The 13,757-nt window shown below is 52.9% G+C and overlaps 1 protein-coding gene across 1 annotated transcript in view; it reads left to right on the plus strand.

Annotated features, from left to right (window-relative positions):
• The window catches only part of NDRG1 (N-myc downstream regulated 1), a 55,202-nt gene that overhangs the window by 9,543 nt on the left and 31,902 nt on the right, over window positions 1-13,757 (plus strand). The window contains exons 2-3 of the mRNA XM_045812248.2: window positions 3,794-3,874; window positions 6,674-6,709. Of these exons, the coding sequence (XP_045668204.1) occupies window positions 3,812-3,874; window positions 6,674-6,709 (99 nt within the window). The 5' untranslated portion in view covers window positions 3,794-3,811. The remainder of the gene's footprint in view (window positions 1-3,793; window positions 3,875-6,673; window positions 6,710-13,757) is intronic.

The following is a 13,757-nucleotide window of genomic DNA, read 5'->3' on the forward strand; positions in this document are numbered from 1 at the left end:
GGCCAGTCCCCCCAGCTCTGGGGCTGCTGCTGCTTCCCCCTTAAAGTGATGGTGGTGGCAGTGGTGGGGGGGTGGTGCGTGGGACCCTGTGAGTCCAGGAGAGCGTGGCCTCGTGGGGAGACAGGGAAGCCATGACTGGGCCTACTGGGTGAGCAGGACCGCGAGCTTGGTGGGGCAGAGCTCCGTCTGTTCGTGACCGTGCCCTGGACTCGTCACATAGTAGGGCCTTGTCAGCGAAACTGTTAGAGGGACTGTCACACGTTGCTTGGTGCTGGGCACACGAGAACCTAGTATGGGAAGCAATCTCGGAATGAATTACTGTTTCAAACCCTGCTATCCTGGGACTCAGAAGGTGTTTGAGGGTTGGCATGGAGGCATGGGGCGGTAGGGGCCCGGGGTGTGGTGGGTTGGGGTGGGGGAGGCCAGGGGGAGTTGCTGCTGGTGGGTGTTGGGCCCATACCCTGGCATCCTCCAAAGCATGCCAGCGTTTTTTTGTGTTTTTTTTTGTAAACCTGTTTTCTATATTGAGCTTCCTTAATAAGATTTCTTGTAGACAAACAGGTTTTAAAATACAAGTTTGCAGGGTTTTCTGATTCAGGCAAAGGAGAACAGGGCGAGGGCTGGCTGGTCAGCAGAATTGGGTTGGAAGCAGTCAGCCGTCTTCCTGCCCCTGGCAGGCTGACCACCAGCGGTCGGTTCAGTGAGGGGTGCTCAAGGTGCAGAGAGCTCCTTGGCAGCCCAGGTTTGGGCAGCTTTGGTTAGTGCAGGGCAGTGATCCACGTGGAGGTCCTGGCGGAGCCCTCCCTGCTGGGAAGTTTGCATCTATTAACCACGGGCTGCCCTGGACCCACAGCACCCCCACTCTCCCTAGGGACAAATAGTACAGAAGCTTCTTCTGCTTTATCACATCTCCCTGCAGACCTCAGAGTCCCCAGGGTGCTTATGGATGCTTCTTGGTCTAGACCAGGGTGTCTCAGCCTCGATGCTATTAACAGCTGGGGCTGGATAATTGTGCTGCACCGGCCAGGCTGTGCGTGTAGGACGATGAGCAGTGGACCTGACCCCCACCCACAAGATACCAGCAGCACCTCCCAGTCATGACCATTAGAAACACTCCAGACATGGCTACGTGTCCTCTGGGGGACGGAAGCACCTGTCTGGAGAATCACTGTGATGGTTCTCGGTGGCCTCACTGAGCCTCCCCATGGCCCCCAAGGGCTCTAAAAAAAGCAGCAATTCTCAAGTATTTGATATTTAAGAGAGACTGGCCAGTTTTCGACCTGCTGCCTCATGTGGGTTGGGAAGCTGAGTTGTAGGAAGGAAAAGGAGGGATGGGGTAAAGAGGCGTCCCCGGGAGCACGTTTAGGAACCCATCAAGGCTGGGCTCAACCTCTTTTCTGTTCTGAAGACAGTGAGGGAGCCGGTGGAAGCTGAGATACTAATGTGATCCCGGCATCGGGAAGCCACGAGCCCCACCAGGCTGGACTCTGGCATGCTCTTGAGTGCATGTGCATGCAGACTTATTTCAAGTGCTTTCACTCTTGGGGCGTAGTGATGATTTAAAAGTGAATTTAAACACAAACATTGCTCCTAATTTGCATCAAACCTGTTCATGTATTCAGCACGCGAGTGTGGTCCAACTTTGGGAACAAGATAGGTGTTCCCAAAACGCGGGTGGGGCTGCCCCGCGTGTAGGAGCCCATGGAATGGGAAGCCCTTACACTCAGCATGAAGGGTGGCGTTGCCAGAGCCCTGGGCTTCTGGAAGGCTCCTTTGGCTGTGTAGGCGAGGTGTCCCACGGGCCAGGGTCTTGGGACCATGAACACGCTGAATTAGCAAGGCCGACAGACCTCTGCTTTTCATGCCTCCTGCCTCCGAGCTGGCCGCTGCCCAGGAATGCTCACAGATATAAAACCGACTTTGTTTTCAGAATGTTCTCGAGCATAGACTCCAAAGGCTGCATAAAGGCATTCTTGTGGGGCTGGTTATCTACTGGGGAAAATCGTGCTGGGGCCCCAGACCAGAGCATCCCAGGGCATCTGCCCACGGAATGCCACGTGTTGGTACAGGGTGGGTGCAGGGGTGGCCCCAGCTCTTTGCCGGCTGACCTCTGAGAGGTGCTTCATGGTGAGGATTCTCGAGGGTTCTAAGAGCTGGGTCTTCAGAGGAGCCCCAGAGCTGGCATTTTAATAGGCCTGCGCTATCTGGCCCTTGTATCTCCGGAGTGGTGGGCAGCTCGGGGCCAGGGTCCCACCCTGGAAAGTAGTGTGAGGAGTTCAGTCAGGCTGTTTTTCACCAAATTTCCTGATTCCAAAGGTCTGCATCTGTGACCTGGGGGTCCCGGGACTCCCCTCTGTCACTTACTCCTTGTCCCACCTTCTTCCACCCTCTCCCACCTCTGCCTGCAGCACTTAACCCCTATTCTGGTGTCACCGCCCCGAGCTTGCTCCCTAGGGAGCTGATGGTGTCCAGAACTCTGCTCCTGCCAGCTCTGCAGGCGTCACCCCCTGATCCTTCTGCCCCTGCCTCTGTTAGAGCCAAGCAGGACCTTCTCTGGCCCATTCTGCTCGCCCATTCCTGCTCCCCATCCTGCTTCCCACTTCCCTGTTCTCACCCTCCTTCCCCTGTGCCCCACCCTGCACCTGCTCTCCCAACCCCTGCTTCCCGTCCTGCTTCCCTGTCACTGCTCTCACCCTCATCCCCCTCACACCCCTGCTCCCCATCCTTGCTCTCACCCCCTCCCCCTTATCCCCTCACCCCACACCTGGTCTCCCCCACCTGCCCCCCATCCTGCTGCCCCATCCCCACTCTCACCTTCCATCCCCTCACCCTCTGCCTCCACGACCTTGCGCTCTCACACCCTCTTGCCCATCCCCTGCTGCCTTGAAAGCCCCTTTTCTTTCCAAATCCTCTGAATGTTGAGTCCTGTAGACCCCTTGGGCTTGAGGTATTGCCTGGCCTGGCCCCGTCCTCGCCAGCACGTAGCAGAGAGCCCTGCATCCCGGTGGGCGAGGTGGGGTCTGCGTGGTCCAGCCCCTGTTAGGGCCAGTCCGAGGATGAAGGGGGGTGAAGCTCGAGCCCAGCCCGCATACGGGGAGCCGTGTGTGACTCTCCGTCCCCTTTTGGTTGTCAGCCTGGGGCTGCCTGACTTCAGGATCAGTGATGTGGGTCTCCTAAAATGCGGCAAGATGTAGCCCTATTTGTTTTGCTTTTGTTGCCCTTGCCTGAGGAGACAGCCCAAAATATCGCTGAGACCAACATCAAAGAGCTTTACCGTCTACATTCTCGATAGCAACAGAGGCAGTAGAGTCAACCGTACTGTCCTCACGTCGTACGGTGGCGAGACCTGCCGTGGTGATCATTTCATAAGGTATAAAAATATCCGGTCACTCTCCTGAAATGAGTGTCAACTGAAATGAATGTCAAATTGCATGCCAATTATAATTTAATAATAATAATTAAAAAAAAAAACTTGTGAGAACCCTCCTGCGTGGGGCGGTTGGGCCTGGGGACTGCATGTGAGGACCTGGCTTCGAATGTCAATCCATCCGTGTCATCAGAAAGGTAGTTGTGGCCGTGAGCCTTGGTTTCCTGTGCCAGGACATCTCCCCCCTCGCCCCCAAGGCAGGAGTGGCATGGGGCGGGTGGGTTGGACAGTCTTGCCACTGTATTGTGCTGTGTGGGAGGTAAGAGCTGCAGGGCTGAGTGGGGCTCATTCCCTGGCCTCGGATTTGCGTCCTTGAGCCACATCTCTCAGCAGGAAGTGCTGACCCATGGCCTTTGTTCTTTGCAGGCAGGTGACAGCGGGGACATGTCTCGGGAACTGCAGGACGTGGACCTCGCCGAGGTGAAGCCTTTGGTGGAGAAAGGGGAGGTGAGTGGAGACACTCCTGGCTACCTCCCCTCACATGCACACTCGTCCATGGGCGTTGTGGGTGTATAATACAAACACACGTGTGTGCACGCGTGCACGCATGTATATGCACTTGCACATGTCCACTGCGTCCTAGTGTCCAAGACTGCAGACGGATGAGAGGTACCTTGTCCTTGTGGTCAAACATGTCATGTCAAGGAGGCCTCCCTGTTGGAAACAGAAGCCTGTGTCCTCCAGCTTGGGCTGGGATGGTCCATCCTGGGCTGGAAAAGCCTTTACGTCTGCACAGTTGGCGTTGCGTTCTAAACTACATTCCCCTCCCGGTTCTTACTGAGCTCTGTAACTGCCTGTGATGATACATCTTTTTAAAAATACAAGGCGCAGGCTCAGAAGTGAAGTTATGCTAAGGCCAATGAAAGGCCTTCAAAAATAATAATTAACATGCACGAAGCACGTCTTGCACGCCTGCCGCGGGGCTGTATTTCATGGCTGTTTCGGGCTAACCGACAGGATAAGACTGTGACTGGTTAGATGCTAGGTTCTATGATCATTCCCATTTTACAGAGGGGGAAAGGGGAGTCTCGGGAAGTTCATTTTTCCTCCGTCACATAGTTACTAAGCGTGAGGCATGGAGCCAAACCCAGGCCAACTGCCTTTGGTGAATGGCCTGTTCTCTTGGTTCTGCATGTGCCTGCTGTGTCTTAGGTCCATTATTTCGTGGACTTTTCATGACGAATGTGTGAGGCCATCTCCTCTCTCCCAATCATGCAGATGAAGACAGTGGCCTGTGATGGGAAGGGAATCACCCAAGATCATTCAGAACGAGGATTAGAAGCCAGGCCCAGGGGAAGCTGCAGACTGCTTGTTACCATTCTGCCCCGGGGGTCTGCAGATGTTTTCTGTAAAGAGCCAAACAGTAAATATCTCAGGCTTTGCATGCCATTCAGTCTGTTGCAACCACTCAGCTCTACCATTCTAGCATGAAAGCGGCCATAGACAGTATGTGAGCAAACGGGCTTGTTGTGTTCCAATAAAACTTTATTTATAAAAATAGGGGAGGGCCCTCATTTGCTGATCCCTACTGTTCACTGCACATGTCCCAAATCCATTTCCTCTTGCTTTTGGGGTTTGTGACAGAGTCTTATAAAGCAAACAAAGAAGCAAACCCTGGGTCATACAAATATATATCAACATGGTCTCATTTCTCCCTTTTAAAAAGCCATATGACAGGGCTCGTGGGTGGCTCAGTTGGTGAAGCGTCTGTCTTCGGCTCAGGTCATGATCTCAGGGTCCTCGGATCGAGTCCCGCATTGGACTCCTTGCTCAGCGGGGAGCCTGCTTCTCCCTCTGCCTGCCGCTCCCCCTGCTTGTGCGTGCACTCTATCAAATGAATAAATAAAATCTTTTAAAAAAAGCCATATGAAATCGTATAGCATGCTTTGCTTTACCCATGTAACGACCTATCTTGGAGACCTTTCCAGCGACAGTCCACAGAACGCTTTTTCCTTCCAGCTTCACAGCATCCCCCAGAGTTTATTTGACCAGTGGCTTGTCTGTGGACATGTGGGTCTTTCCAGCCCTTTGTTGTTCCCACAGTGCTGCGGGGTATTTGCATCATTTGGACCTTGGATGTCCGTCACTTGTATGTGTGCAGGTGCAGCGGCAGGACAGATTCTCAGGAGTGGCATCCCTGGGTCCAAGGCTAACTGCATTTTTAAACACAATATTTATACTTTTCAGGCAGCCTCCTGGTATCTTGGGAAAATTTTATTTTCGAAACCAACATCCAAGAGGTTATCAATGGCAGGTGGCGTATCTATCTCAAAGTGAATATTTGCATTTTCTTCCAAGGTTTCGATGGAAGTAAAACTTCCAGTTCCTTACACTGGCTCAGCAGAGTGTTTTTCATTAAACTCGTTTTGGGAAGTTCTTCCTGATGTCTCTTCTTGATCTGGATGGCCGTTGCACTCTTGTTGACACTTTGAAGACTGGGGTTGTAGGAATGGCTTTTCTGTTCCCTCCTCCTACCAACACACTTGTACACGGAGCGGGCGCCAGGCAGCTTTGCTTCTACCTGAATTTACCAAACTCCCGGATGTTCTTAACCCAGGCCAGGGTGTGTGAAGCCGTTTTAATCTCCAGCAGCAGGGCGTCTGTTACAATCTGGTCTTCCAGCCCTGGCTGTCCCAAGGGGTTTCCCTGTGTAGTTCCTTCCCTTTGTTTGATTTTGCTCTGCTGAGCTGTCTTCCTTCCTGGTGCTTGATGATGGGGTCTGGCTGGGGCTTCGTTTTCAGAGGGCTTTGGACTCCCATCTCTAGGCCAGAAAGAAAACATGCCAGCAACATCTCTTGGGAATGTTGCAGTCCCTTCTCAGAGCCACATTCTCACTGTTCCCCAGGGGACTGGGACCCCCGATGATGGGCAACCATGGAAGAAATTTAAGGACAGTGACATGGTCAAGTTTGAGTTTAAAAGTATAACACATGGGTGGAGGCAGGGTAACTAGTTCATAGGCAATTACATTCCTGTATCTCTCAAGCTTGTGGCCAGCTTAGACCTTCAGATCCTTTTTTCACTGGGGCTATTGTTAAAAAGGAATCTGGCTAATGTCTGCGTTTCTGCTGGGCTACTATTCTTTGAGATGAAAAGAAAAGTTTCTCTTTGTAAGAAATTGGAGAGACCCCACAGAGGAGGGAGGGTAGGTATAGACCCAGGGCTTGGAGAGACACGGGTGTCCCAACATTATTTTTTTTCCCCAGAAAACTGACAGAACTGACCATCTCTCTTGTCTCTCCACAGACCATCACCGGCCTCCTGCAAGAGTTTGATGTTCAGGCAAGTAGAGGGAGTGGCTCCCCTTCCCCCTTCCCTGCTCTGTCTTCTCTCTTTCCTTCTTCTTTCCATTGGTTGAAGATCCGTTGTTCGGACACTGGGGGCAAGTGGAGGGAAGGAAGTTGCGTCAGCTGCTTCTCCACACTCAGCTGCTTCTCCCCGGAAAGAAGCTGGTTTGAGTTCTGGCCAAGGAAGCAAGAGCCTGTCACTCCCTGTGAAGGCAGGAAGGAGATGCTGAGTTGTGGGGCATGTGCGGGAGGGAGATGGGGGAGAAGTTGGGTGGGCTTGGGACCCGGTGTTGGGAGGAAGCTGAGCAAAGGCTTGATGTTCTTGGCTCTGCTTGGAAAAGTGAACCCAGCCTTCTCTGTGGTTTCCTGGCTCCATCCCTGCTCAGGGTTGGCGAGGGCGAGGGGGGTGTGTCTGGAGCTTTGTCCAAGAACAAGTTTTCAGGAGAGCAGGCTGGCTGGTCTTGGCAGAGGGGAGGGTCAGAACCTCAGGAACTGTAAGCCCTGGACTCGTTATCTCAAAGCTGGCATGGGTCCCATGCTGGGGGGACCCTGATGTGATGTGTCCTAAGCAGTGTTGGGTCAATAGCACACCCTGTCTGCTAACTCTGTTGTGAGTTTTTTCCCCAATTTTTTTTTTTTGGGGGGGGTGGTGAAATACACATGAAATTGACCACACTAACCAATTTTAAGTGTAGCTTCAGTGGCACTAAGTACATTCAAATGTTGTGCAACCATCACCACTGTCCAGCTCCAGAGCTCTTCATCTTGCAAAACTGAAACTGTGCCCCCAGTAAACACACATTCCCCACTGTCTGCTCCCCACAGCCCCTGGCCACCAGCATTCTGCTTCCTGTCTCCGAATCTGACTACTCTCTGCAGCTCGTATAAGTGATATCCTGCAGCGTTTAGTCTTGTTGTCAATAGCTTATTTCACTTAACGCCATGTCCTCAGGGTTCATCTGTGCTTAGCGGGTGTCAGAAGTCCCTTTTCTTCTAAGGCTGACTACTATCCCATTGTAGGTATTATGGACCACATTTTGTTTATTCGTTCATCTGGCAGTGGGTGCTCGGGCTGTTTCCACATTTTGGCGATTGTGCGTAATGCTGCTGGGCGCATGGGCGTGCAAATACCTATTCAGGAGCCCTGCTTTCCATTCTTTGGGGTACACCCCCAGAAGGAGAATTGTTGGATCATATGGTTATTGTAGATTTTGAACACCTTGGTTATGGCTTTGGAGAAGCCTTGAAAGCGTCGTTTATCTGTTTCCTGTGAAGCTAATTCTTCGTGTTTGTATCACTCTTGGTAGTTTGCGAAGCCCTGTGAGGTGCTTCGATCCCCAGGCACCAGTAGCTGGTGGAGCAGAGAACTGGACGTCCGGTCCCACCTGCCAGCCCAGGCTACCACTTGGCCTTGAAGTTGCCTGGGCTGGGGTGGGCGGGGCGCTCCACCCTCAGGACATCAGCAAAGTGGTGGGCCCAGAGGAAAGCCCAGCGAGGGGCTGGGAGAGACAGGGTGAGGTTCCTGCACCAGGCCTGCTGGGCCCTCGTGCTTAATCCCAGAGCTATCCTGTGAGGTGGGAGTATTTTTCTGTTATGATACGTTAGTCATCATTAGTTTTTGATGTAGTGTTCCATGATTCATTGTTTGCGTATAACACCCAGTGCTCCATGCAATACGTGCCCTCCTTAATACCCATCACCGGGCTAGCCCATCCCCCCACCCCCTCCCCTCTGAAACCCTCATTTTTCTGATTGTGCATCCCTATATTGCTTTCACAAATGCCTGCTTTGTGCCTGGCATTGTCTCAGGTGCTGGGGACACAGTAGGGAGCGTGACACACGGTGATCCTTCTTTTCAGGAACTTAAATTCCAAACTGATAGCTCAGCACTATGGAGCCCTGAACACATGCCAGGCATTGCTGGGAGTGCGGTGCTGCTTTTTCTCGGGGCGTGCTCACCACAGTCCCTTCCTCCACAGGGCAGAGGGAGAGCCCAAACACTTGCCTGAAGTCTCAGGGCTAGAAAGGGGTAGGGTGGGGGTTTTAACTCAACCAGTGCCTTTCCAGAGCGCAGGCTCGAAACCACTGCTTCTGACCCACTAGAAGTGGGGGGAAACCAATCAAACATGCCAATGTCAGCTCCTGGAGGGGCTTTGAGGACCATAGCCCCCCCCCCCCCTCGTGGTGGGGCACTGTCTTAGGCTGAGGGGTTTGGGAAGGCTGTTGGAGGAGGTGACATTGAACTGAGACCTGAATGATAGATGGAGCTAGTCATGTGACCAGGAGAAGCTTAGGGACCCATCATCCCAGCACAGGTAAAACCACACGCAGGGGTCCCTCTGGCTTGGATTCCAAGCCTCCCGAGGGTGAGCTGAGATCTTCTGTAAGCAAATAGGCTCGATCTTAATCAGTGAATCACAATATTGGAGTTGAATTGAGTGCTGAATGATAACTCCGTCAAGGTTGTGGGAAAAAATATTTCTTTCTATAAAACCATATTAATTTGGATTTGGCTCCTAGACCTAGTTGACTCATGATGTTAATGAAGGTTTCCCCCCGATTTCCAGCAGTCTCCAAAATTGTGGGTGTGGGTTGCTGGACGATGTTCCTTCAGAAGCGGCGGTGTCCTGAAGCGTTCCCGAGCACAGGGCCGGAGGCAGAGGAGGACAGAGCCGTGGTTGATGGTGGCCCCAGTGCAGGGACTCGCCAGCACACCCTGACCTCAGAATTCACACAGGGCTCTGGCAGAGTGTCTCCTGCCTGCTGCGGGCTTCATCGTCCTCTGTCGAGCCAGGCCAGGGCCCAGGCCTTCCTGGGCGCTCTTGCTGATTCTTCTGGGACTTGTCCCATCATCCCTCCCTGGCAGATTAGGAAACTGAGGCTTTCCTCTGGCCAGCAGCTTTTGAAGGGGCCCCAGCGAACCTGGTCTGACCCCCACCATTTCTCTCTTCCGCAATGTGTGACAGCAGTGATGAACTTGGAAGGGCCAATCAGGACTAGATGGCAGCGTATCTTTGCAACTCTGATGGAGAAACAGTCTGGCCGGGCAAATAATCGGAACAGTACTTTGGTGGGCGACCGTTTAACCCCCTGTGGGTGAGTGGATGCAGGACTCAAGAGCGGGTGTGCCTTCGTGGCAAACTGCTTTCATCTATTCATTTAGTTGGTTCCTTGCTGCTCATTGAAACGGGGCCCCCAGCTGGGCAGTTCCTTGGGGGTCAAGTTTAAGGAGCCCGAGCAGCCTTGCTGTGTGTATCCCAAAGCGGCCGATGTTATTTCTTGAAAACTATTTGGTGCTTCAGCATTTCCACCAACTCAAGCAGACTCTTTGTTCTTTTCCCAAAGTAGTCACGAATTTTTCTCCCCCCTGAATCAAAACACACACCGTAGCCCAGAGCTCAGCGGTAGAAAGCTGCTGGAGGGTCTGCTGCCCGAGCTGCTGGGCAGCCTGCCTTAGGAGACAGGTCAGCTGCCAGAGCAGATAGCATCGTGGCCTTACCTCTTCCTGGCTGACATCACCTTGGTCTGGGCGGTTTGTTTTGGCCTGGGTGATGTTTTGGGGCAAATCGATTGGTACCCAGGCATGGGAGGTTCTGTGATGTGCTCTCGGGACCCTTCTTTGCATGCCTTTCCTGGAGACCCTCTGGGGCCCTCAGAGCACAGGGCTGGGTGGGCTGCTTGGCTGAGGTGTCTTGGCTTCAGGATGGGTGCAGTTTGATCTGACTCTGCAGAGAAGGTTCTGGCATCAGGAACTAGGCAGTTGTGTTTGCAAATTCGATGAGTAGGGTAGGTGGGAATATTTTGGGTTCCAGCTTATTTTCTTTGGCTAGAATCCTAGAATCCAAGAATATCAGAGCTGGCAGATGCTTTATAATCTAGCTCTTCCCTTTCTGCTCCAGGTGGGGAGGCTTCCTGGAAGGCCACTAAGGGGAGGGGAGGGGGGAAGGGAGTGAATGCAAATTTGCATGCCCACTTATCGTCTCAGGCCTTCCGTGCCAGGGTAAGAATGTTACCCTCTTTTGCAGATGAGAAATCAGTCTGGAGATGTTAAGAAATTCACCTAAGGGTGCTTTCAAGATAATAGCCCTCAATTTTGGCCCATGTGACCCTGAGATAGTAATAATCATGGGGGTCATGATAGCTGACGTCCTGAGCACTATCTGTACCCCAGAAACTGCTGGCCTCTTCCACGTTATGTCCTTAAATCCTTACATGAGCCCTTTAGGAGAGGGGTGAGTGCCACCCTTGTTTTGTAGTTGAGACAAGGCCCAGAGAAGGTTTCAGGGATTTGCCCTGTGTCGCTCAGTGATGAGATAGATGGCCAAGCCTGACCCAGTCCCCAGGTCTGCAGCCAAAGTCAGAGGCCCTATAACCAGTGGTTGTGGGGCTGGCAGAGTTGTGACCACTGCCCCTGACTCCGCCCCTGAGGTGGGACATTGCTGTGGCCCCAAATGGCCTCTCCTGCTGGATTTGCTATTTCTAATTCCTTCCACCTGGATCTTCAGTTACTCAGATGGTTTGATTTGATTTGGTTTCCATGGGAATCTGTGTCTGTGTGCTCACCAGGGCTCCCTGGGCACGGAGCTGATGTCACCCACTGGGCCTCTGGGTGCGGGTGGCAGGGGCTGGGGCACAGGAGGTGGTGGGCAGCGTCTCTTGGGTCTGGCTCCCACTCTGGAGCCCAGTCTGAGCCTGGTGGAGGCTGAGGGTATGGGGAGAGGTGATTTTTTCCCCTTTTCTTGGAAGCAGATCAGCTTCTAGGGAAAATGGAAACAGTGACCTTTTACTAATTTCTTTCTTTTCCCACAGTTGCTTCTTGTTTTCATGCTCCCTGACTGAAGGTGGGCAGAACTCAGAGGCTTGGAAATCCTCAACCCACCATTTCCCATCCCTGCCTTCCCCCAGCCCCACCTCCCAGCAAGGCCACTGGGGCTTAGAGCCAAGCCCGAGCGACAGATGGCAGAAGCACTCATCTGGGTCGCGGAGAAGTGAGGCTTGCCTCCTCTGCTCTCCTCTGTGGGTTTCCTGGGAGTGCCCTCCTGGGGGGGTGGTGGGAGAGGGGTGCCTCACCCACCCACTGTCCCCGTGGTCGGGCTCTGCTCTCCCTGGGTCTGTCCAGCCCAGGCTGTCAGGCTGACCGAGTGTAGACACTCATCTCCTGGTGTCAAAGGGCGGGTGCAGTGGACAGAAGCGGGTTCTGATCAGCCCTGTCTTTGCCAACTGTGTGTCCTTGGCCGGTGGCCTGACCTCCCAGGGGCTTAGTCTTCTGATCTGTAATCTGGGGGAGTGTCACCACCCCCAGGGGGTGTTGTGAACGTGACAAACACAGCATGGGACGCAGCACGCAAGCCTCCCTCTTCTGGTCCCTGGGTGGATGGATGGCCGGTGCTCCTCCTTCTCTTTTCTCCGATCCGACAAAGACTTCCCTCCTAATTCTTTCTTCCTTGGAGAATTGCGGTCTTTGGTGTGGGCTCCAACTTCACTCTGTATTCCCAGGCTGACGCCCGTCTGCCCACAACAGCTGGTTTCCTGACTCTCTAGCTTTTCTTTTCCCTGATGTGATGACAGCGTTAAAGAAACCGAAGGAATGGGAGGAGCCCCAGGTTCAGCTTTTCGCGGGGGCCCACTCGGCCGGCCGTCAGGACAAGGGGGGCCCAAGGGCTTGTTCTGAATTTTGCCTCTGTTATCTGCAGGTGTGTATGCTGGGGTGCCCAGATGCTGGCTTTTTCCATCTGTGAAATGGCTGCTACAGTGCTTGCTCAGTAAACAGACGACTGTCCTTACATGCAAATAATCTATGTTTCTTGCACACATGCACCCCTTCCCAGCATCCTTCCCTCTTTACGTGCTTCTTACTTAATAGAAAGGAGGTCCGTGGGCTAGCCAGGTCTACCCCTTTCCCGCTGTGGGTACCGGAGATGAACCAGGAGGATGGGGGGGGGGTGTTACTTACAAAAAGATGGTGGTGGGGCAATCCCTTGCCATTTCTTCCTGAGCCTCTGTTGTCATGACTTGACTTTTTTGCCTGCACGAGGCTTGACTTCATGCTGTGTCTTGACTAACCCAGATCGGTTTTCTTTGCCTGTTGTTCCATCGAGTGCCTTCCGCCCTTGGCTGTGCCTTGACCACGGCTTGTTAGACTGCGGGGAGGGGCAGCCCGGTGCACCAGCTGACTTAGCATCTGGCTAAGTGTGCCATCCCTTAGAGTCCAGATCATTCCGTGTCTCCCCAGGGCCTGCTGGGAAGGAGGGGGTTATGGAGGGAGGTGGCGGCAACTGGTCTCAGAGCTCCCCTGGATCTCTCAACCAGTTGACTTAAGCCATTGGGACCCCCTTGTGGCTTCACACTGATTATCTGTGGGATAGGCGTCCATAACAAGCAGGATGGAGCCAAGTGCTGCCATTTGCAAAACCCTTCCCAGTGCATCCCACGGTTTTTGTCTTGGGAGCAGCCCTATGAGCAGATGGACTTCTTACTGCCTTCAGTTGACAGCTGAAGGGATTCCCAGTCTAGTCTGGTAACTTGGCCAAGGGCACATGGTGCACGTATCATTAGAATTAATATCCCTCAACAGACGCTGCTCTAAATAAGGAAATGTTTGCTATTCTACTGAATTGGAAGACCTATGAGTGTCACCCAGTCTCAGACTCCTTCAGCTTCCTGCTCTGTCTTCTTGAGCATAGAGTTTTTTCCTCATGTTCATAAGATGGCTGCCACACCTCCAAGCATCTCATTCATATTCCAGGGAGGAAGCAGGCGGAAGGGTGAGAAGGGAAAAAAAAAATTAAAAGGCCAAGTTTGACCCTTAAAAAAAAAAAAAAAACCCTCTCCTCAAAACTCCAGCAAGTTCTGATGACATCTCATGAGCCAGAAAAATGAGTCTCTGGACCTCCCTTGACTACAAGGAAGATGGGGGAAGGGAGAATTTTATCAGGCACATGGCTGAGAATTCGGTCATAAAGGAGGGAATAACAAATATTTGAGAGGCCAGCCCACATAGTCAGCCATAGTTTGTAAAGCTCCGAAGCCAGGATTGGCCGCCA

This window comes from Ursus americanus, chromosome 9, assembly GCF_024610735.1.
Source record: "Ursus americanus isolate L20-20 chromosome 9, mUrsAme1.1.p, whole genome shotgun sequence".
Classification (NCBI taxonomy): Eukaryota; Metazoa; Chordata; class Mammalia; order Carnivora; family Ursidae; genus Ursus; species Ursus americanus.